The sequence below is a fragment of the Muntiacus reevesi genome, chromosome 2 (genome assembly GCF_963930625.1).
Source record: "Muntiacus reevesi chromosome 2, mMunRee1.1, whole genome shotgun sequence".
NCBI lineage: Eukaryota > Metazoa > Chordata > Mammalia > Artiodactyla > Cervidae > Muntiacus > Muntiacus reevesi.
The window spans coordinates 7,401,712-7,426,219 of record NC_089250.1 but is presented as its reverse complement, the minus strand read 5'-3'; the positions used below and the strand labels follow the sequence as shown (position 1 = coordinate 7,426,219).

At 37.0% G+C, this 24,508-nt stretch overlaps 2 protein-coding genes across 4 annotated transcripts in view; one reads left to right on the top strand and one right to left on the bottom strand.

The window, feature by feature from the left end:
• Positions 1 to 24,508, bottom strand: part of MACROD2 (mono-ADP ribosylhydrolase 2) — a 2,149,518-nt gene that overhangs the window by 1,808,983 nt on the left and 316,027 nt on the right. The window lies entirely within an intron of this gene.
• FLRT3 (fibronectin leucine rich transmembrane protein 3) lies at positions 742 to 14,483 on the top strand. 3 transcript variants are annotated; one of them, XM_065919543.1, is made up of 4 exons: positions 742 to 947; positions 9,216 to 9,416; positions 9,779 to 9,966; positions 10,964 to 14,483. In XM_065919543.1, the coding sequence occupies exon 4, from the start codon at positions 11,007 to 11,009 to the stop codon at positions 12,954 to 12,956; it is 1,950 nt and encodes a 649-aa protein (XP_065775615.1). In that variant the 5' UTR covers positions 742 to 947; positions 9,216 to 9,416; positions 9,779 to 9,966; positions 10,964 to 11,006; the 3' UTR covers positions 12,957 to 14,483. The 3 variants fall into 3 exon arrangements, with proteins under 3 accessions (XP_065775615.1, XP_065775614.1, XP_065775616.1); XM_065919542.1 differs by lacking the exon at positions 9,779 to 9,966; XM_065919544.1 differs by lacking the exons at positions 9,216 to 9,416; positions 9,779 to 9,966.

The window sequence follows — 24,508 nt, the reverse complement described above, 5'->3', positions numbered from 1 at the left end:
AGAAAGAAAATTACTCTTTAATTTTTCAAAACCTCTTTATTTTAGGAAGACTCCCTTTAAATATGAAAAATCTATCTACTATGCTCTAAAGAGATGTACAAATAACTTGGGGAGTATATGATAAACAGCTTCACTTCCTAAAACCAACAGATACAAACAAAAACTTACTCATTACCTCCAGGGAAAAAAAAATGGTTACCTTTTTTTTCCTTTTACCCTTGTGGAATTCCTGTTTCCTTCCCTTAAATCAATCAGTTAATTACTTTAACCTGCTTTCTATTCATTTGTTGAATAAACATTCACTGTTGGGGTTACTAGCCTTCACATTTACAACATTATTGTAACTAGTCAACAATGAAAATATGATTTCGCTTAACTCCTTTCTAATACAGATGGCTTAACAATAAAAAGAACCCATGTCTTTCTACTGTAACACATAGTCTTCTAACAGTGTTGCATTTTTCATAAGCTTGCTACCACCACCCTGCTGTATGTAGTCAACTTCAGCAGAGGCTGCGATTCCCAAGGGCCACCTACCAAGCAGTGGCATCCCAGCCCTGCCAGGCCAAGCACCTCATTCCGACTGCTCTCACTCCCTCTAGCGTTGGCAAAGCTCATCTCTCTGATCCTCGAGTTACCTCACTGAGCGCCAGCTCGGCGAAGTCCTGCCCATCTATGACATCACCCCCTTCTTCAACCACTGCGAGGTGAGGCTTTAACTTCAGACTTGGAGGTGGGCTGTGCAGCAAACTGAAATGCTGGCCCCTACTTGCTCCTCGGTGGAGGAGTGATCCGAACGGGACCGGCTCAGCCTGCGGCTGCCGTGGGCTTTGTGTGGACTGGACTCCGCGCTGGGCGGAGGGGTAGGGTTATTACTCCAGTTCCCAGGCAGTGGAATTACAGCTAGCGCGGCAGGATATATGGGATTGCTTTTTCTCGTCTTCCTGGTAAGTGTTTCCCCTGTTTTTCCTTATGATTGTCCCAGAAAGTTTGCTCGGTTTTACTCTCTAGAAAGGAATGGCTTGGTATCATGAGGCATCCAGATACGGACGTTTGCTCTGTCACCAGGACGAGCAGTGTGTGTGTGTGCAAGCCAGCAAGGAAAAATTGGACTCTTGCAGCCAAATGCAAGAAGTTTCTTGAAACCTTTCTTTCATTAAAGAAAAAAAAAAAAAATAACGATAAGTGGCTATCTTATGTCTCGTGTAGTTGCTACTTGAAAAGAGGCTTATGGAAAACGATAAGCTGGGAAGTTAAATGTTAACACAAGGCAGATTTTTTCCACAGAGAGAAAGCGAAAGGTCTAGCTAACTTGGCGTGTACTGTATGTGTGGTATGATCACCAATTGCTGTTTTTACAACTCTGAAGGAAAATCAATAATCCCTCAGCCCATGAGTACGCAGTACATGAAAAGCATACATCTTGCTCACAGCTAGCCCAGCTACTCCTGGAGACTGATGTGCCTCTGTAAGGATTAACAGCTACACCTAGATTTTAAAGCTTGCACTGCTATCCTGCCAGAGCTGCTTCAAGCATTCCAGGCTTGCAAATCTCAACTAGTGAATTCAAGTCAGAGGAGGGGGAAACTCTCTTATAAACCATATCCCCTATCCAGCAGAACGCCAAAATCCATTGCTTGGGCAAATGTGGTATGTGACTAGCATAGTAATTGGCAAAGTCTACTCAGAAAAACTAACAAAGCTCAGCCTGGAAGCTAAGCCCGATGTATGCAGGGATTTCAGGGTGGCAGGGGGAAAAATGAGTAGAGCCTCATGAAGTGGGATACTCAAGAGTATCCATTCACTTACAACTTATAATAGGAAAATCTTACATTGAAAGAAATATTGTCATACCACAAAGCTTTCAAAAACTACCTAAATGTATCTACTCAAAAAAATTTTTTTCAGTGAATTAGATCTGAAACAAAATGGTTGCATAGAAGTAAAGAGTGCAACAGGCCTATATTTTCTCAACATCTGGGGCTTTGATTGTTATTTACCTCCTGAGAATGAAAAAGAAAAAAAAAAGCCTTGATATGTGCCAATTATAGAACCAAATTCTCTAACGGTTTTAATAATTAGCTATTTTAAATTTTCTTAATAAATCTATCAGCTCTAAAATGCACACATATGTTCCCTCATTAGCAGGAAACAATATGAATAAAGACACTATAATAGTGTATAGGCTGAAGCTATGCCTTTCATTTATCCCCAATCACACAGGAATATCCTAACCAGCATAAACATAAAGAATGAATTTGTTTTCAGACAGGACCTCAAAGTGACAGATGACTGATACCCATCTCTTTTGAAATGATGAAAGAAAGAAATGAACCTTTTAAAAGTACTACAAAATATTAATGTTACCGCTACTACCAATATTAATAATAATATGCCAGGTTTTAATCTGTAAGAAGATTAAGCCAGAGATATGCCACTTAGTTTGCAGATATATGTGTGTATACAATGTACACACACACACAAACACACGTATCTAGATATATTAATTAGCCTGAAATAAAAAACAGGGTTACAAAAACATGATTGCATGTAATTAAACATGAAAATCACATCTAATTTCTTTTTTAAATAGAATACTGCCAAAAATATATCAAGCCCAAGATTCAGCAAAGATATTATTGAATGAATAAACATAATTAATTCATTAATATTGTATATAATACTGTATAATACTAATTATCAGTTATTAATTGTGCTGTATAATACTATGCTATTAATTGGGCTTTTCATCACCCCCCCCATTTTAAATCGATTATGGTTAGGTTCAAAATGCCCAATTAAACACTTCCTAAACATTAACATCTGTGAAATATATAACTGGGCAGCAAGTAAAGTTTTTTTCAAAAATAAGAAAAACAGTAAGAAAATTTGTCGTAACCGAATGTGGCAGTAAAATAGAAGGTATGTTTCTTTTGCTTCCAAGTGTTAATTAAGGAGCCTCCAATTCTATCAAAACTTTTTCAGAGCTAAATGAAGCGGTGTGAAATAAATTTGGTTGAAATCTTGTGGCTGTCAGACTTTGTTAGCAAGCTATTAATTATCTTTACCCCAGTTTCTTCTCTAGCCTATATTGCCCAATCAAATAGAAACTCCAATTACGTTCAGCATCTCTTGCCTAGGGACACAAGACCCTAATGAACAGTCAGTGTCTCCAGATGAAAAATACAATTATCAGCTTTAAACACACAAGTGTACTGCAGACAGATTTGTCTCTGCTTTTCTTGGCCACACACCCTAAGGCTTCTTCCTCTTTCTGGATTATTTCGAACAATTTTAAACCCAACAAAAATCAGTAGCAGAGGACTTGCCTTGCATTAATATTATATAAATGTTTCGTCTTTATGTTTTTATTCTTGATATGCCAGTGTTCATATCAATATTAGATTAAACCTGCGTATCTGAAAAAAAAAAAAAGGTTTAAAACTAGCCATTTCAGTGGTTAACTTTTCCCCCTATTTTTAAGGTGGGTGGGCTACATAACAAAGAATGTGTTTAATGCCAAGATCCAAGACTAACTTAAAAATTCTGAATAAACCCCCTTAAATATTCTTTTATTCAACCAGTTTATTGTAACAGCATTGTAACTAATTGCTGAAAGTCAAATGAAGGCCAGCATAAATGAAGCCAACAAGGGAAATAAGATTCAATAAATTTTTCAAAGGTTGTAGTTTCTGCCCTCCTTTCCCCTCAGTCCCCCTTCCCTCCCACCCCCACCTTGTGCCCCAGAGGCCTTCACTGTTCTCAACGGGAGGCTTTGTTGTAATTAAACCAGAGGAAAACTGGCCGGCAGCAGCCAACATCTGACTTGCGGCTTCTGAAAGCTGTGTTCTGGTAGAGTGTACCACCCCCCAGCGGGCAAAAACTCTACAGTAAATCTCTCAGCAGTATTAATTCTCCAAAGTGCAGTTTTCTCTTCAGAGCATAAAAAGGACCTTTTGTCAACTCTTTCTAACAGTCCACCATTTCAAAAACTTATCACAAGTCAACAGACACATTTCTAACTAAGAGATGGTCTGTAAATGTCTCCTGGAAAAAGCCCTCTGCCTCTTAAGAACCAAAACAGAAATATATATTTCAGAAAGCATTTTCCAGTTACAGAATGCAGATCAACATCACTAACTTTGGTAAAACATCACATTAAAAAAACAAATTGAAAGCCATGTTTATATTGCATAGGAGAGCTGGTTTCAGAACTTTGATGTCTGTTGACAAGAGAGCTAGAGAAAACAGGTTTTAAGTAAAAAAGAACAAAACGTAATTTAAGCAGCAGCTAAAGTTGCATTTGTTTAACATATGCATAATCTCTTTCCTAGCCCCCCAAATCAAGTGTCAGGAATGCATAAAAAGCTCTCTCCAGGTATTAGTCTGCTTAAATGCAAGAAAGGAGAAATTGCTCTCTCTGATGAGACAATGACAGCTTTTGTTCTTTATTCTTTCACTTTTCACGTGCACAAGTTACCGTGGCAACTTTGAAAAGAAAGCCCAGAGACCACATTTGGTTAAACCCCGTTTTAAAGCGCACCACTGAACTGCGGGTTGACCAGTTTGTGTGCTGATGATGATTTTCCTCCTCTTCAACGGTTTAAATCAGCAATCATACTCAACTCTGACATGAAAAAAAAAAAGGATGCTTTTTATGATTATGGATGTTATCTTCCAGCCCAGTGTGTGGCATACAGCGAACCTATATATTTGTTGTACTAGAGTATGGAAACTTGACTATTAGAAACTTAAAGCATATCAACCAAATTGTACTCACCACACTGAAGAAGGAATATCAGGCTCGCAATGGGAAAATGTTTGCAGTTTGCAGTTTAACAAGGATAAGCGTAATTTTAATTGCAATTGCCTAAAAGTCAATGCAAACTTAAAGCTTGTTCCCTGCCCCAAGCTTTCAGCTGCCCACCTTTACCAACCTCTAAATTAATCTCTTATTCATTCTTATAAGCCATGGTTCTCTAACTTATTTAGTTCGACTTAATATCATATAAAGAAGTAGGCTTCACTATGATGAAAGATAACATCCCAGTTTCCCTTTTTGTTTTAAGGATGCTTGATTTAACTTTACAAGCCAAAATAAATGAAGCAGAATTAGATTCATTTATCACAAACCTACTGGGGAAAAGAACCTGTAACATAAAAGGAGAAAGTGAAAATCCTTTGCTTTGGAACTTCCATCCCCTATTTGCATGAAAGAAACAAACTTTCTAGGCTAGAAAATAGTCTGGGTAAAACCCAGTCAGGAAAGGCACACTTGCTTCACTCCCTCTCAGCAAACCCTTCAGACTTCATGACTCTCAAGAGGAGAGTTAGAGGTCCTTCTGCTTGCCTGGCATTAAACAAAAGAATTGGAACTTTCCTGAAATCTGATGATCGTGGAAAATTTAACTACCAGACAGGCTGCTTAGAAAGCATTTTGCTGTCACTACCAACTAACCTGATATACTCCAGTTTTTCAGTTTAACCATACACATAGTTTATTTGAAATACTATTTGTCGTTGCAAAGACTTAACATTCAGAGGTTGATCATTTTGTAGAGCTTTCTAGCAGCAGTTTAAGCCTTCATAAATAAATTACTTTCCTAATACTCTAAATTATGATTGTATAAATTTCAGTCTACCCAAAAAAAAAAAAAAAAAAATTTCAGTGTACCCGGAAATATTCAGAGACTTGGATAAATTTGAGCAATCATGTGTTTTCTTCAGTCTCAAGGTTTTACTCAAAATAATGCAGTTAACTTCGATTAAAAGTTCTACATACTTTTCCACTTTTAAATTTAACATATTTAAAAGTCCCTGGATAGTTTAGAGACCATGATGTGAGGCAAATCATTAAAAGCAAACTAAAATCTCCAAACTCTACTCAATTTAAGATTTTATTTTAGAGCAATGATTTAATATCAAAAATCAATTCAATTCAAAGGGACAAATAAAGGATTTAGGAAGTTAGCACTATCAACATATAATCTTAATCTAAGTAATCAAAACATAAGAAATACCAAATATCTTCTCATCTCAAACATTCCCACCTCCAAAATAGTAGCAGAGAAAGAGTCATATAAACATATAGACTGCCTCATGTTCTTGACTATAAATACCAGTATTCTATTCAGATACAACTTGTTCAATTATATTCATTTTCTTAAAATATCTCAAAATGATAGCATCCTTATCTATTTACATACTTCTTTAAAGTGTATCATGGAAATCAATTGGTGACTTTTCATGGATGTGATTACATTATAAATGCATTTTTTTAAATCCATATTTTTTAATTTATAAAAAGAAACTGATAGGAAGATCCATATTATAAGTTTAATTTACCAGTATGGTGATTATGTTTTTCTTTTTGCTACAGTTCTAAATGCTATATACTTAAGTAAGGATATGATTTTTTTTTTTTTTTGCTCAGTTTATTTATTTTTTTTAAATTTTTTTATTAGTTGGAGGCTAATTACTTCACAATATTTACTTCACAATAATTACTTCACACTTTAAAACCTTAAACATTCCTTTAAGTAAGCAGGGCTCCATTTATGCTTTCCCCCAAGTTATTCCATTAACAATATTTTTCTAAAAGATTGATTTCTTTTTGTTCAGAAGTAATGGCTTCTTTCAAGCCTATGCAGACATAAAGACTCTGAAGTCGATGTTGTGGAAACCTGGCCACAGTGTTCATGCCAGTGGGGGTCATTTTTTTTTTTTCATCAGTCACATGCAACTACAATATCTCTATATGCATGAATATGTAGAACCAGCTCAGAAAGAGGGAAGTCTAAACATGGAAGCAGAACTGCTTATTTCAGATGGAAAGACCATTACAGCCTCTAACATGCAAAATAAAACAAACCTCTTTAGCACTATAGTTTTTAAATATAAAAAGGCAAGAGAAGACATAAGATATGAAACACAATCACACATGCACTGGACTGTTTAAGTAAAGGGAGTAGGAACTTGTGAAGGAATCTTCATTTTTGAAAGGGTATCCTCTCCAGAGAAATATGTTTTGTGTTTTTGCCTTTTATTTTAATGCAATCTGGGGAGAAGAGAATGGCACTTTCCAAGAACTGAATGAGATTTTAGGCTTTCTGTTAATCCCAGGTTATTACCACCATTGTATTCATGGCCATGTGAGTTTGCACATCAAATACAGCTGAGGAAGCAGCTTCACACATGTAAAGCAAAACAAACAACAAAGAGTCACCTTCCTCTTCATACCAGTGGGGAATATTTTTTCTTTCTCTAGTTTGAAAATGTGAAATCAATACATATTGGATTTTGAATTGGTAAAATACTTACACTTCAGCTACCAGCCTTATCTCTGGTTATCATTATGATCATCACCTTGTACATTCTCTAGGCTGACCAACAATTTTTAACTTCCATTCATCAGATTCATCTTCTCAACTTTAAAGTCTGTCCTGGTGTAGGAGAAATGCCTGACTATTGGCAACAGTTTAAGCAGGTTCTCTGTGCGATTTTTATAATGGTTTTAATAGTTTTTAATGCATTTTAACAAAACTGTTTCCTAAATTGCTTTAATTTTTTTTCTTAAATTTACCAAATTGTTTTATATGTCGAATAATTCTCAAGCTTAGAAAACATTTAACAGAAGATACTTTTTAAAGTAACATTGTAATTATTAATTTCACAGCTTGGTTTTCCATTTTCACATACCAAGAAAGCAAGTTTTCAACAAAATACTCCACTGAAATTCAACAATAATGAGCAAAGCCCTAAAGGCATTACTTGTAAAACCTAACATTAAGCAATACATCACTTAAACTTTCCTCTGTGGGCACTTTGCTGTATTCACTAGAGACTACTTTATCCATCTGCTAACTGCTATTTTTACTTCAGGTTTCCTAGATAATAAATTAATTGTATCGGTAGCATTTTCTCAGTTTACTTCTGTTAATTCAGGCTATGATAGTGTTGATACCTGGTGACAAACTAAAAGAATCCGAATTTTCAATGAGAGCCAGAAACACAAATCTTGGTCTTATTTAAAATTCAGTTTGAGTACTGTTTGAATTCTGGAACAGATGCTATCCTTGTTGGATGCAAGGTAATTACTGAGGGAGAAACAAATCGCTTCTACTTTTAGGGTCAAATATTTCCATGATACCTTAATGTACCTTACTTGTATAGAAAGTCCCTGAGTATATAACTTTATGTAACAGATACTGAAACTACCCACTTCCCTGTCTACCCCCCAAAATCTTCATGCATATTAGATAATGGACAAAGCAGTCATCCTTAAAATCATGAGTCTCTTTGGTCAAGCTGTAAGCCTCTTTCAGAAGTTAAAAAGATAATTTTTGGAAACTGACATGTTCCTATTTGCACCAAGAGAGAAATGCCTTGTCAGGTTTTGATATGCTTTCCTAAGAGTCATTACAAGGAGACGGACTGAAATAGTGTCCTTTCTGTTCCAAATACAGTTTCTCAAGTTTAGTTTGTTAAAAATTGTATTCTTCTCAAAAAATGTTATGACTTGAACTTCTACACTGCCTTTGGCCAAGAATACCTGAGTAACTAGAGTTTCAAGATCATCAACTAGCCTTTAAAAATAGTTCTAAGGAGGAAGGTTGTAGTCCCCACATTCCACAATAGGGAAAAGTGAGGCCTGCAGGAAGAATTAAACAAGACACTGGGCAAATCAAAAGAAAACTTCTAAAGCAAACCCTTTTTAACTCTTTAAATTGTAGACTATATGACTTTGTAAAACAATGTTCAGAAATATCTAAGAAGTTATGGCATTTCATAAAAAAAATCCTAGTTGTGGCTTTGCTTACCTCTTTCATGTACTTATTTTCTTCCTTTTGCACACTTTATCATTTTATATAAGATATGAAAGTGAAATTTTAAAGATTGACCTGACCTGCATTCAAAACCCACAGAAGAGGCTTACTGTCTCTTGCATAAAGCTTCGCTTCTGTGTTTAATTCAAAGTCACACTAGCAGTCACTTAACAACTGAAATTATTTTGTGACAAACTCAACTTTGGCTCCCACTTTCTTTATATAGCAAAATGGGAAATAAAAGACAAAGAGGTCATCTTATCCCTTTTCAACAACTACTATGATGAAAGGTGTTGCCTAAAGAAAGAATTGAAGCTAAATTTCTAGGAAATGTCTCTAGTATGTTAAAGTTCTTTGTTAATAGCTGATTAAAACATTTTACTTTCACAGGAGCTGCTCAGGTCCAGTGTATTTCAAGGAACAGAAATATAAAGGAAATCTAGTATGCTTCCATTTTTCCCATGAAGAATATTTGAATTAAGTTTTCTTTACCTCTTGAAAGAATATATGTTCTTGCATAACCTGTGACTGCTCCAGATATTCTGAGAAAGCAGCAAGAAGCAAAAGCTGGAAATAGCTATTTCACAGCAGGTAATCATACCTCAGGATGTAGCTACTGTACAAAGTTTATACTTGGATAATCCTGGATGGGAATAAAGGTGGGGGGTAACTGCCTGAAAAACCTATTACTATACAGGCCTTAGCATCATGAATGGCTTTCTTCATGAGGATCTGAAGTTACTATCTCTGACCACATTGCACAGAAGAACCAATAAGAATTTCAAAGAGAGCAATTTCCACTAAGGGAATTAAGCTACACAAAAGGAACCTTCACACAGAAACTCTATAAGAAAGGAAAAAAAATAGGAAGCCATGTGTTCTACATAGTAACAGGAAACTGAATTGTTTCTGGTCCCTACTTTAATGAGCTTGCCCACCATGCTGAACCGCAGCTGGAATGTTCATTGACAACAGCAAGCCTGATCTGGAGGTGTGTGCGGCATAGAATTACTTGAATAAACAGTGAAGAACATTTCCAAGGACTAAACAAGAGTTTATAAGTCCCAGCCCCTCACCAGGAAAATAATATATGTGCATTGGATTTTCACTCACGCAAAATTTACTCACATCGTTCAATAAGGTAGGAAAAATATTAAAGTCTTATTTTCATGCCTGAAATTATAAAGGCTAATTAATACCTAAAGGTGCAGAAGAAATTATATTACATACTAGATAAGTATAAATCCATAAATCTCCACCTATGGAGAAAGGTGAATCATATTTTAGATTATAACTTGAAGAAAGATAAATGCATTATGAAAACATGTTATGAGCTAGAATATAATGGAAAATGTTCATAAAGTCATTATACCATGTAGTACAAAACATACAGTAAAATAGGAAAAAAAGAGTTAGTTTAACATGAAATGGAATTTTCCACTTAGATAAGACAGATGTATTAGTTATATAAATCATTCCTTCCCAAAAGTAAATGAAAACAATCCCTTCTTATTTTCATGCTAGAAATGCATATCTCACAATGTTTAATATTAATAATCAAAGAAAAATAATATCAATAATAAAAGCAAACAATTGACTTAACTGGGATTCAGGATCTCCAGAGGTGTGTAATTATTCCATAGTATGAGAATAGATATTTTAGTACAGATTTCTATACTTGTACAGCTTACCATGTAAAAAGCAGATATAAACTTTTGGTTTTTAAGAATAGCAACATGATTATCTTTAAATATAACAAATCATATTCCTATGTGTCAATTCATTATGAATATCAAGGAAAAATTAGAAATCCGACTAGCTTGGCCAGTGGTCACAAAATTGACATAATAGTGCTATGAGAATGCTTTAAAACATTCAATAAAACTATATTAAACTTTCAAAGTTAAATAGATTTGGGACAAAATACTTCTTAATACCAGAAATATTTAAGGTAAAAATATTGTATGATTATGTTCATCATTAGCTAGCATGCAAAAAAAAAAAACAGCATGCAAGAAAAAATTAATAAAATTGATTATTAGATGTTTCAATGTTCACATCTATTTTGAATACTATTTTAAGTATGCTGGTCTGATGGTTTTCTGTTGCTTTTTTTTTTTAAACTCACTCCACTTTAGGGCTCTGAAACTACCTTGTGTAAAGACCTCAACACTGCTGACCATGATCAGCCCAGCCTGGAGCGTCTTCCTCATTGGGACTAAAATTGGGCTGTTCCTCCAGGTGGCTCCACTATCAGTTATGGCTAAACCCTGTCCATCTGTGTGCCGCTGTGATGCCGGTTTCATTTACTGTAATGATCGCTTTCTGACATCCATTCCAACAGGAATACCAGAGGATGCTACAACTCTCTACCTTCAGAACAACCAAATAAATAATGCTGGGATTCCATCAGATTTGAAAAACTTGCTGAAAGTAGAAAGAATATACCTATATCACAACAGTTTAGATGAATTTCCTACCAACCTACCAAAGTACGTCAAAGAGTTACATCTGCAAGAAAATAACATAAGGACCATCACTTATGATTCACTTTCAAAAATTCCCTATCTGGAAGAATTACACTTAGATGATAACTCTGTCTCAGCTGTTAGCATTGAAGAGGGGGCATTCAGAGACAGTAACTATCTCCGCCTGCTCTTCCTGTCTCGTAATCACCTTAGCACAATCCCCTGGGGTTTGCCCAGGACTATAGAGGAGCTCCGTCTGGATGATAATCGCATATCCACCATCTCATCACCATCTCTTCAAGGCCTCACTAGCCTAAAACGCCTGGTTTTGGATGGAAACCTGCTGAACAACCATGGATTGGGTGATAAAGTTTTCTTCAACCTAGTCAACTTAACAGAACTGTCACTGGTACGGAATTCCCTGACTGCTGCACCAGTAAACCTTCCAGGCACAAACCTGAGGAAGCTTTATCTTCAAGATAACCACATCAATAGGGTGCCCCCAAATGCTTTTTCTTATCTGAGGCAGCTGTATCGACTTGATATGTCCAATAATAACCTAAGTAATTTACCTCAGGGTATCTTTGATGATTTGGACAACATAACACAATTGATTCTTCGAAACAATCCCTGGTATTGTGGATGCAAGATGAAATGGGTACGTGACTGGTTACAGTCACTACCTGTGAAGGTCAACGTGCGTGGGCTCATGTGCCAAGCTCCAGAAAAGGTTCGAGGGATGGCTATCAAGGACCTCAATGCGGAACTGTTTGATTGTAAGGACAACCCGGTTGTAAGCACCATTCAGATAACCACTGGGACGCCCAATACGGTGCATCCTGCTCAAGGCCAGTGGCCAGCTCCTGTGACCAAACAACCAGACCCGAAGAACCCCAAACTCACTAAGGACCAGCGAACCACGGGGATTCCGGCAAGAAAAACAATTATCATTACTGTGAAATCTGTCACCTCTGACACAATTCATATCTCTTGGAAACTTGTCCTACCTATGACTGCTTTAAGACTCAGCTGGCTCAAGCTGGACCACAGCCCAGCATTTGGATCTATAACTGAAACAATTGTAACAGGAGAACGCAGCGAATACTTGGTCACAGCCCTGGAGCCTGATTCACCCTATCGAGTCTGCATGGTTCCCATGGAAACCAGTAACCTCTATCTATTTGATGAAACTCCTGTTTGTATTGAGACTGAAACTGCACCCCTTCGAATGTACAACCCTACAACCACCCTTAATCGAGAGCAAGAGAAAGAACCTTACAAAAACCCCAATCTGCCGCTGGCTGCCATCATTGGCGGGGCTGTGGCCCTGGGGACCATCGCCCTGCTCGCTTTGGTGTGCTGGTATGTTCACAGGAACGGATCCCTCTTCTCACGGAACTGCGCCTACAGCAAAGGGCGGAGAAGAAAGGACGACTATGCGGAAGCCGGCACCAAGAAGGACAACTCCATCCTGGAAATCAGGGAGACTTCTTTTCAGATGTTACCCATAAGCAGTGAACCCATCTCAAAGGAGGAATTTGTGATACACACCATATTTCCTCCTAATGGAATGAATCTGTACAAAAACAATCACAGTGAAAGCAGTAGCAACCGAAGCTATAGAGACAGTGGTATTCCAGACTCGGATCACTCACACTCATGATGCAGGAGGACTTGCAGCAGGCCATGTGTCGGTTTTTTTAAACCTAAGGGAGGTGATGGTAGGAACCCTGCTCTACTGCAAAACACTGGAAAAAGAGACTGAGAAAAGCAATGTACTGTACATTTGCCATATAATTTATATTTAAGAACTTTTTATTAAAAGTTTCAAATTTCAGGTTACTGCTGCGATTGATGTAGTGGAGATGCCTGAACACAATTCTATATTTTAGTATTTTTTAGTAATTTGTACTGTATTTTCCTTGCAAATATTGAAGTTATAAACCATTTACTTTGTGTTCTACTGAGTAAGATGACTTGTTGACTGTGAAAGTGAATTTTCTTGCTGTGTTGAACAATCAGGACTGCATTCACATGAGATCCTTGTAGTATAAGCACAGGCCATTTTTCACTTTGGTATTAATAAAATGTAAAAAAAAAAAAAACTGGCTGAATGATAAAAATTAAATTTCAAAAAGTAGTTATGAAATAATGTTCCAACTATTAAATTTGTATTCCAGTGGTATTCAATAATCAAAATATGTGAAGTAATGGGCAATATCAGACTTGCTGCATAGCTCCATTTTTATGCTAAGTAAATTAGACCTCCTTAAGAAAGTAAACATTACCTTCTAAACGGAATACATCAGTTGGCCTAAAAGGAGGGTGAAGTCTGCTGTTGTTAATGCCTCTGTTAACAAAGCTTTGATAATAAAGGACTTCACTAAAACAATGATGTAAGCGTGCTTCCAAGTGGGGGAAACTTGTACTTAGGAAAAAACATGAAAACTTAGACTCATATAGCCTAACAAACACAAGTATCAATTCCATTTTGGTTTTGCCTATACTATCTTGATTTTTGAAAAGTCAACTTTAAAGACACACTTGTTAGTGTTTACAATGTTTTTATCATAAAGAAAGTTTAAAAAAAGCTTAAACACATTTTAAGAGTAGTATAACTACAAGCAATTCCCCTCAACAATGAAGAGAAAGTAGTACTTTAAATAAGTGAGAATTTAAAAGAAAAATAAATACTAGAAATCAAATTTAGATCTGGTTTATGTGAAATGTTTTAACACTGTACATAAATGTTCAATTTACTTTCACAATGATCAAGAATACTGCCCATTACTGTCACAGTTTTCCAGATACTATGTAATGAACTTGTAACATTTTTTTTTCCAGCTTCCTACTGAATTGTGAGCTATGACTTGTTTAAAACCTCATCACTTTTCCGTTGCCATAACTTTTTTTTTTCCCAACAAAAAACCAAAGTGCATTGTACGCCCTTTGGCCAGTCTTGTATGTGCCTTGATCCAACGCTACATGTATTCAGCTTTTAAAACTCGACAAATTTTTCATACTTCCTTAAATATGAAAAATTGTGGTCTTATTGCTGAATAAAACAAAAAAAGTACAAAATAATCGTGTTTGCTTTTTCAAGATTATGTTCCTATCACGAAAGTAGCAAATTGCCCAGCACAGGAGTCCTAAATATCCCCATGTATTTTTCTAGGCAAAAAAAATAAATGTTGGCTACAAATAAAAAGACAGCAGTATCTTGAACTTGTGTATCATTTTACTTCAATGGCTCAGTGTTTCAGGCATAAATGAGTATCCCAACAGTCTGCTGGAACACTCCTACAGAAAACTTCAGATGTGCTTTTGTAACCTTTCGGTCTTTGTACACTGCTGCTGTTGTCCTGGCTGACACTTTAAGGTGGCTTTTGAAAAATGTTATTTTTTAAAACAGCTTTTTGGTAGTGTGAGTTGGCATCAGAGGATCCAGAATCTCAGACCTGCCACTTACCAGGTAAGTAAAAACAAGCCACTTACTCTCCTTAGCTTAGTGCCCTTGTCTATACTGTCTATACTGGGACCGTTAATACCACCCACCTCTCAGGGCTGTTGCAAGGACCAGATGAGACAAAGTGCTTGGAAACTGTACAGTGTCGCAACATGTAAGACACACCATCATGCTCAAGCAAAGTGAGCCAGTTCCAGTGGTGTGCTAGTATCGCTGCTCCTACTACTCTGCGAAGAGTTATCTCCAACTGCCTATGAATCCTCATTCAGTATTCATTTGCCATCTTCAAATGTACCTCAGTACTTTCTCCTTTGACTTACTGTTAAGAAGGGTAGCTGTTTTCTAGGATAACCTAGCAAAGAGAATGTGATTAACATTGAATATAATGAACATTATCTGAAGGAAGTCTGCTTTTGCTTTAAGGGGTTTTGAGTAGTCTAGCTACAGTTCTGTCAAGTCAGAGCAAGGCTGAATGGTTCCATAAAGCCCCTATAAACCTGTGAGTTTATAAAAAGTCAAAAGCCAAGAACTGTTTGCTAGTTAGTATACCTTTCAGGAGCACAGAAAAATTTGTGTGTTCTACGTATATATGCATTTTTTTTTGCCTTTTCATACTGTTCATGGTGTTCTCAAGGCAAGAATACTGAAGTGGTTTGCCATTCCCTTCTCCAGTGCTGGAAAAGATTGAAGGCAGGAGGAAAAGGGGACAACAGAGGATGAGATGGTTGGATGGCATCACCAACTCAATGGACATGAGTTTGAGCAAGCTCTAGGAGTTGGTGATGGACAGGAACCCGTGGCGTGATGCAGTCCATGGGGGTTACAAAGAGTCGGATATGACTGACTGACTGAACTGAACTGAATATATGTGTTTTGATTATTTTACCTGGGATAAATCAGAAATATATTTTACACTAGCAAGTAAAGAAAACATTGAAAGGCTAAAAGTTTATTCTTTTACCTAAGCTTGCTATGAAATACAACTACTTTGTTGAGATACACACACACACACACACACACACACATATATATACTTTCAATGAATAATACAAATCTCCACCTCAAGGACACTAATTATATAATAGAAACATATGCATCTATTCTGAATGTTCACAATTTTTATTGATCAGGTACTAACAAAGAAAAATAAATGAAAAAATTCTGAATATACACCATACACAGTTAACAAGAATACAATGGGGGAAGCTACAAAAAAAAAAAAAAAAAAAGAGGGAAAAAAGTCACACCCCTGCTGAATGTTTGACAAAAATCAAAACTTTGTTTTTGGATGCAGGCACTTGTACCTGCATTAAATCACTATACTTACACTCTCATTCCGTATTAAAAACAACATCGCTCTATCTTACAGTGAAGCCTATTTATTAAAGTATTCCCCTGTGCCAAAGGAACTAGTAAAAAAGTCAGTTTTACTCACCACATTTTCTGAGTAAAGCACATTTTATAGCTATATGCCAACATGACAGTTTTCAGGAGGAATCCAAAGAGACCCACATGCTTTAAGCACCTGAAAAGTGGGTGTTAAAAGGGAACCAATCCACCACTGAATTTTAAGATTAGCTCATCTGTCCCTGAAAACAGTAGTGGCATTTAAAATTCTATTCCTTTTTCCTTCTTAGCATGATTAGCAAATCTTAATTTAGCATAGGGTTGGAATTAAAACTACTGCACTTTACATTTTGGGATTTTGGGTTAAATTAGCTAATAATAATAATAACTCTTGGTTATTAATCACTTTCTTAAGAACTTCAACATCTCTGCAAAAAAACTCTCAATAGCCAATGACTTTACCCAGTGGCTTGTATATTATAAAATACTAGGATTCTTACCTTCAAGAAGTGTGCTGCCTAGAGATCCTAAGACAAAAAACAATCCAGTGAAAGTTTACTGTGACTGCAGTATAGACAAAACAGTTACATCCATCTGGATGGATCAAAGAAGACCTCATGAAGGAGGTAAAACTAAGGCTGGTATTGGAAGATAGGAAAGTATTTAAGGAGAAATCAAGAAAAACAGATATTGGTTATGGAGAGAAAATGGTGAACAAAGTCACAGAGGCTGGAAAACAGAGGCAGTGCTTCTCAATGCTGGTTTTTGTCAGAATCATTGGGGAGGCTCCTTATTAATTTAGCCAGGCCTCAATACAGACCTACTAAATTTAAATCTCTCAGGTTTCGAGTATTTATATATACTTTTCATTTCAAAGGTGTTTCTGCTGAGTTTGAGGACCACTGATTAAGGAGATGTCTGGGGAAAAGCCAATAGTCCAGCTGAAACACAGAGTCCATGAAGGAGATGAAGCTGAACAAGTTTCATGTTGTTAAACTGTGTTAACTGTGCTAAATTTCAAGCTGAGACATCTTCATGACATTCTCTGACAATGATTGTTAAGCAGTGCATAAAAAAATCAATGTGCTTTAGGAACATTTTGTAGAAATAAAGACTATTGCATGAAGGATTTAAAAAAAGGAGGAACTGGGAGTAAGAATACAAGTTAGACATGAATGCAATATTCCAGGTGAGAGGAGTGAACAGTGAAATTTAAAACAAGGTGCAATTCAAAAGACACAGGAAAGGTAGAACTTATAGGAACTGGAAACTGAAGAGAGAATAAAAACTGAATCTGAAGATAATTTTCAGCTGAGTAAGTAAATGCTGGTGAGCAATTGCTAATGATGAAAGTAACAGGAATGAGTTTCAATAGGTGACCACATGCACAGCACAGGTTTACACTGGCTGCCTGTGAATAGTTCCACCTATGCCTTCGATAGTGTCCCTACTTAGATAACTAGTAATCGCCTTAGGTTTAAAGTGCTCTTATGTTATTCCTCTGGAAATGTCTACCAGGAAGCTGGAAACAAGAGTGTGGGGACGGAGCCTCAGCATCAAGGAAGGGAATGCATGCCTAACAGCTGATTACCAAAGTTAAGAGGATGAGTGAGATCACCAACAGAAAGCAAGCAGAGAAAACCGACAAAGAAACACCTACCCTTTGTGCAGGTAGAAGAGGAAAGAGGCGAACGAAAGCAAAAAACAAAAACGATGAATTACAAAGGGGGGAAATCATCATGAGAAAATATTGAGTATAATGAAATCAAGGAGCTAGAAACATTTTTAAAAAGGAGGATGTCCAAAAGGCAGTCAGGAATATAAACTTGGAAGAGGAAATTGAACATGAAAAAAAGGAGACCATCAGGGATCCTCAAGCACTGTCAGCAGGATAAGGAGGCAAAAAGCTTCTATGATGTTGGCATCAGATAATGAGAGATAAAGAAAACAGAAATAATGATTACGTCTACACTTTAAGAAGCTTAGAGGTAAAGGGATCTTCATCGATCAAGAGAGAGAAAAAGGAAGTGAATAACAGGAAGATTTTATTGACCTCAGGAATGAGATGAGATATAGAGTTAGGAACATACAATGAGGACAGAGAGCCTATTTAACAGGAGTAAAGAAAACTGAGATGCACAAGAGGCATGGTCCAAGCTGTGGCTGTGACTCTAGGATGATGGAAGTTAAAGGCTGTGACTAAGAAACTGCAATTTTGGAAGAGTCACCAGCAAGGAGGCAACAACCGCTCAGAGGTGGAAAGGACTGGTGTGCAGGGAAGGCTTTAAAACAAGCCTTAAGGAAGATGGGGAAGTACCCTGGAGATGAAGAAGGAGACAATGATGTAATTAGATGATGTTGATGTAAAATAAAAACTTCAAAAGAAAGGACTTTGAACAGTAGCGGAAAAAAACATAGCCAAGAAAAGGTCTTTCAGGGGCAGGGAATCTGTTCTGAAACTATCTCTATTCCATACCCCTCTTCCAGTTTCATCCAACAGTGACAGTAAGAGTTGGAACAGGTAAGAGGGAAGGTATCATTCTCAGGGAAAAAATGTCAATTAATTCAAGGTGGTAGAAAGAATGCTAAGAGAAGCAGAGTGGCACGGGAAGGCGGAATCCAAAAGTAAAGGAGAGCAGTGGGCTCAGAGGAGGCAGTTCGGAGCTGGACCAAAGAGGAGGTCAAACCCTCAGGTGGGAAGAGACATAAAGCAGAAAAGAAGAGCAGAGGAGGAGTCTAACAGAAGATCAGAGTTTAAAAGGATGTCGGTCTTGAGAAGTTTGTGTAAACTACTATAGACATTATGAACAGATGAAAGAAAAAGAACTGGAATAACCAAATTAACATTTCTCTATTCTCTGGACATCAAAATAGATTTAAATCTAACTTTATCTCAGAGTATTTTTGAAGAAGTATGTCTACCCACCCATGCAAACTTTACCAGGCTTTCCCACAAATATCATAGAATTCCAGGGGTAAGAAAATCATATTCTAGAGCCATCCCACTTCCTACCATCATCTCATTTTTATACTATATGGGTGAAATGAGATTAGAAATTAATTTTAGGACTGTCTTGAAAGGCATTTTTTTTTTTTAAGAGACTTCAAAAGGAAGCATGTGGAGGTTGGGGATAATGGGATTTTAGAGATTCATTGTGTGCACACAGGAAAGCAGTGCTTCTTTCTCAGTGCCAGCTGGTTGAGGGGGTGGGGAGTGCAGTCTAGGAAATGACTACCCAAAGTAATTACCCTTTGGAATGCACATCATGGCTCTAATAAGTGTGGCATTACAAAGCTGAGGCTCATTTATATCAAGGTTCCATTTAAAAGCGTGGAATCACTGCTGGAATTCTGCATTTTAATTTCTGAGATGTGAAGACCAGTGCTAATAGTAATAAAACAGTAAAGATAAGGTAAAACAAAAGTTTAACAAAGCTATCTTTTAAAAATACATTTTACAAACATTAGCAATGTCTCACACATACAGTGCTCTTAATGAATGTTTGGTGATCATACCATTGCTGTAGATATTGCCCTGTGTTGAAACTTGGTCAAGCATAGTGCTATTTTAAATATTTTAATCTTGTTTATTTCACACAGAAACTTAACAGGTAGTATGGGAAGTTAGAATCGAAAAGTAAAGGGCTGAAATGGGCTCAGAGGAAGCAGTTAGGAGCTGGGCCAGAGAGGAGGTCAAACCCTCAGGTGGAAAGAAACACAAAACAGAAAAGGAAAGCAGAAGAAGGCACTATATTGTATTTATCAGAAGAGAAAATTAATGTTTTGAAAGTTTATGGTATTAGATATTTTAGTCATTCAACATTAATGATGATTTACTGTGCCTGGGTCTTAGTATACAGCAATGAACTAAAAAGACATGGGGACTATAACTGGAGGAGGCAGGCATTCAGGTATTAATCAAGAACCAAATGAATATAAAATAAAAAATCATGACATGATTTTATACATGCCATGAGAGAGAAAACTTGGTGCCTAAATGAGTATAACAGGAAAACCTGTTTAGATTGGGTGGGAAGGGATAAGACGTAAGGGACAAAGAGTCAACCACACGAAGAATGAGGTAGTGTTCGGAGTTGTTTAGTGAATTCAGGGATTGAAAGAAATGTCAGGGGGCTCAGACTCAGCGAGCATGCAGAGGTGAGGGCAGTGACGCCACCACGTTGAGTCCCTGAAGGCTCTGGTGGGCAGAGGCCATGGCAGAAAGTTCAGACCTCATTCAAGTGTAAGGGAAGGCCCTGGGAGGATTGGTAACAGGGGTCTCAGGTGGAGGAGGAGGAAGACAGAGGTGTGGGGATCAGACTATCAGATTTCAGTTCTGATAAAGTCATTAGCCACTCCCTGGAGAATGACTATTATGGAACTAAATGGTGAAACATAGTTAGCAAGTTACATAGTTAGCAAGTGGTAGAAGAAGGATCCTGTCTGCTCCAGAAGCTTGAGCTCTTAACCACTCTCTTTAAATAGCAGAAATGTTTCTTCAATAACTTTAAAACTGAGTTCTGAGTCCATAAAAAAATTACTTCCTTTTACTGGGGTAACAATTAGAAGAATTTTTTAGGATTAAATCTCAAACGATTTCAATGCAGCAAATGTGAATCTGTGTCCCAAGGCTTACAAATGCTGAACGGTGAATTTTGGTGGTCGATAACGGCTGGAAACTACCCTGAGATAACACTTGTCTTTCTTGCAGCTTTCAGTAAATTTATACTCAGAGTTGGCAGACAAATCTTTATGTCTGAGTTCACTGTAACACCTTCTCATGATTCTTTTGTGTCTTCTAAGACCCAGATTACTGAGAATTTTCACCAGGCTTGGAGCTGAATTTGAGGCATAAACCCCATGAGTACTACTAACTTATGTACAAAAGAAAAGTGATGCCAAGATTATTTAATGGGTTTTAAATAATTATTTTAAAAACAATCTTTGAACTACTGAAATGCCTTATTCAGAGGATACTTACCAGATTTATGAAATAGACAGATATGAGATATCTACATTTAATTTCATAATTTTAGCCAATATGTCACAAAATCTTAGAGATACCTAGAAGAATTTTCATAAATTTTAATGATGTGTAATAATAATTAAATAGAAAAATCAATTCCTTCATTGTTTTAAACAAAACAAAATTTGGAAAAAAAGTTTGCAGTTGAACTATATAACCTGTTTACAGTGTTTAAGAAGTCCATAATGGAAAAACACATCTATGATTCAAAATATGCTTCTGACTACTGAAGAGAGCATGGCTTATAGTATTCACCATACAGGAGCTAAATGTTACCTTTATTCTTGTTACTGTTATGTAATATGGGGGCTTCCCTAGTGGCCCAGACAGTAAAGAATCTGCCTGCAATGCGGGAGACCTGGGTTTGATCCCTGGGTTGGGAAGATCCCCTGGAGGAGGGCATATTCCGGTATTCTTGCCAGGAGAATCCCCATTGACAGAGGAGCCTGGTGGGCTAGAGTCCATGGGGCCACAAATATACTGACTATTTTACGTATGTGTTATCATCCATATTCCCCATTAAAATGCAAATTCCATGAAAGTAAGGAATTTTTTTTCTCCTGCTGCCTCACTGCTAAATTACTCCAACATATAAAACAATGCCTGGCACTTAGTAGACCCTCAAAAATATATTTCTTTGATAAAGGAGTAAAAGAATGAATGAGTTTCAAAGGGATGTATCACTAAGAATCATCTGAGACAACCTTTCTGAAAGTTCTTTGCAAACTGTAAACCATTCTACAAACACAAAAGTATCAACACCAACTTCATGATAATAACTCAGACCATTCACGAAGTAGTCCACATTAATTATCTCCTTTGCTTTCCAATTCACAAAAGAAAGTGAAGTTTAAACAGATTCTGCAACTCACACAATATAAACAGCAGAATTACAATTCCAAAAAAATTAACCTGATTCCAAATGCAGCTGCAAGGATCTTAACTCCTAATCTCCTGTCTTTTCTACATTGCTCTCTTCACTGGGATATGCTGACTCCAAATGTGTAAAACTAAATGTACAAGAACACTCTATTAAATTCTATGTACAATTGATATTAGAGATTATGACAAAGAGCATTGTCTTTTAATTAGAAAAATCTGGATTTGCATCCAGTTTCTACAACCTACTTGGGATTTGGCCTTGAGCAATTTACTCATCCTTTCTAAGTCTCAGTTTCACCTTCTATAAAAGAGGATAATAATAGTGCTTCCTAATTGTAAAGAATAAATTATATATTTCAACTTAGGCATTCAACTTATATCTGGCTCTTAGTAAATAATCAGTATATTTTATTTTCACCTTTGATGATGGAAGAAATACTTTCTCGGTGTCTAATATTAGAAGCGACACTGGAAGTTCAGTTCAGTCGCTCAGTCATATCCAACTCTTTGCGACCCCATGGACTGCAGCATGCCAGGCCTCTCTGTCCATCACCAACTCCTGGAGTTTACCCAAACACATGTCCATCGAGTCGGTGATACCATCCAACTATCTCATCCTCTGTCGTCCCTTTCTCCTCCCGCCCTCAATCTTTCCCAGCATCAGGGTCTTTTCCAAGAGTCAGTTCTTCGCATCAGATGGCCAAAGTATTGGAGTTTCAGCTTCAGCATCAGTCCTTTCAATGAATATTCAGGACTAATTTCCTTTAGGATTGACTCCTTGGATCTCCTTGCAGTCCAAGGGACTCGCAACAGTCTTCTCTAACAACACAGTTCAAAAGCATCAATTCTTTGGCAGATAGATTTCTTTAGAGTCCAACTCACATCCATACATGACTACTAGAAAAGCCATAGCTTTGACTAGATGGACCTTTGTCAGCAAAGTAGCATCTCTGCTTTTTAATATGCTGTCTAGGTTGATCATAGCTTTTCTTGCAAGGAGCAAGCATCTTTTAATTTCATGTCTGCAGTCACCATCTGCAGTGATTTTGGAGCCCCCCAAAATAAAGTCTGTCACTGTTTCCATTGTTCCCCCATCTACTTGCCATGAATTGATGGGACCAGATGCCATGATCTTGGTTTTCTGAATGTTGAGTTTTAAGCCAACATTTTCACTGTCCTCTTTCACTTTCATCAAGAGGCTCTTTAGTCCTTCTTAGCTTTCTGCTGTAAGGGTGGTGTCATCTGCGTATCTGAGGTTATTGATATTCCTCCCGGCAATTTTGGTTCCAGCTTGTGCTTCATCCAGTCCGGCATTTCTCATGATCTACTCTGCATATACAGCCTTGATGTACTCCTTTCCCAATTTTAAACCAGTCTGTTTTTCCATGTCCAGTTCTAACTGTTGCTTCCTGACCTGCATACAGATTTCTCAAGAGGCAAGTCAGGTAGTCTGGTATTCCCATCTCTTGAAGAATTTTCCAGTTTATTGTGATCCACACAGTTAAAGTCTTTGGCATAGTCAATAAAGCACAAATAGATGTTTTTCTGAAACTCTCTTGCTTTTTGTATGATCAACGGATGTTGGCAATTTGATCTCTGGTTCCTCTGCCTTTTCTAAATCAGCTTGAACATCTGGAAGTTCATGGTTCACGTACTGTTGAAGCCTGGCTTGGAGAATTTTGAGCATTACTTTGCTAGCCTGTGAGATGAGTGCAATTGTGTGGTAGTTGAGCATTCTTTGGCATTGCCTTTCCTTGGGATTGGAATGAAAACTGATCTTTTCCAGTCCTGTGGCCACTGCTGAGTTTTCCAAATTTACTGGCATATTGAGTGCAGCACTTTCACAGCATCATCTTCCAGGATTTGAAACAGCTCAACTGGAATTCCATGACCTTCACTAGCTTTGTTCATAGTGATGTTTCCTAAGGCCCACTTGACTTCACATTCCAGGATGTCTGGCTCTAGGTGAGTGATCACACCATCATAATTAGAGAAGGTGACAAAAAGTGGAAAGTGGGGAAGCAAAATCCACAGATTTTCTCTACAATTTCCATTTCCCCTCTGAGTGTGTACTGATTTTATAGAAGCTAATGTTAACAAAGGCATACTTTTCTTTCTAACACAGGATGGGGCTCAATATATTATTCTTCGACCCTTGGTAAAAGTTTAAAATGTCTGTTTAGATCTTCTACCCATTTTTTTTTATTAGGCTGCTTGTTTTTTTAATATTAATCTATATGAGTTATTTGTATATTTTGGCCTGCTAAAAAGTGGAAGGAGTAACAAAATTTTTAAAGATTTGCTGTCTTAAACTTTAAAGTGATAAAAGTCTTCTTTATGTATTCCAAAACCCCAATAAACTTTTTCTGCCATATAAGAACAAGTATCTAGATGGTTACTTGTTAAATCAACGTCACAGAGTTACTGGCAGTGTTTTAGATGAATTAGCCCTTGCTGGTGGGGATCATTTTTACTGGGAAAGAGAGAGTATAAA

Bases quoted from the DNA above. Each gene is read 5' to 3' on its own strand.
- FLRT3 (XM_065919544.1), top strand. From the start codon at position 11,007: ATGATCAGCCCAGCCTGGAGCGTCTTCCTCATTGGGACTAAAATTGGG.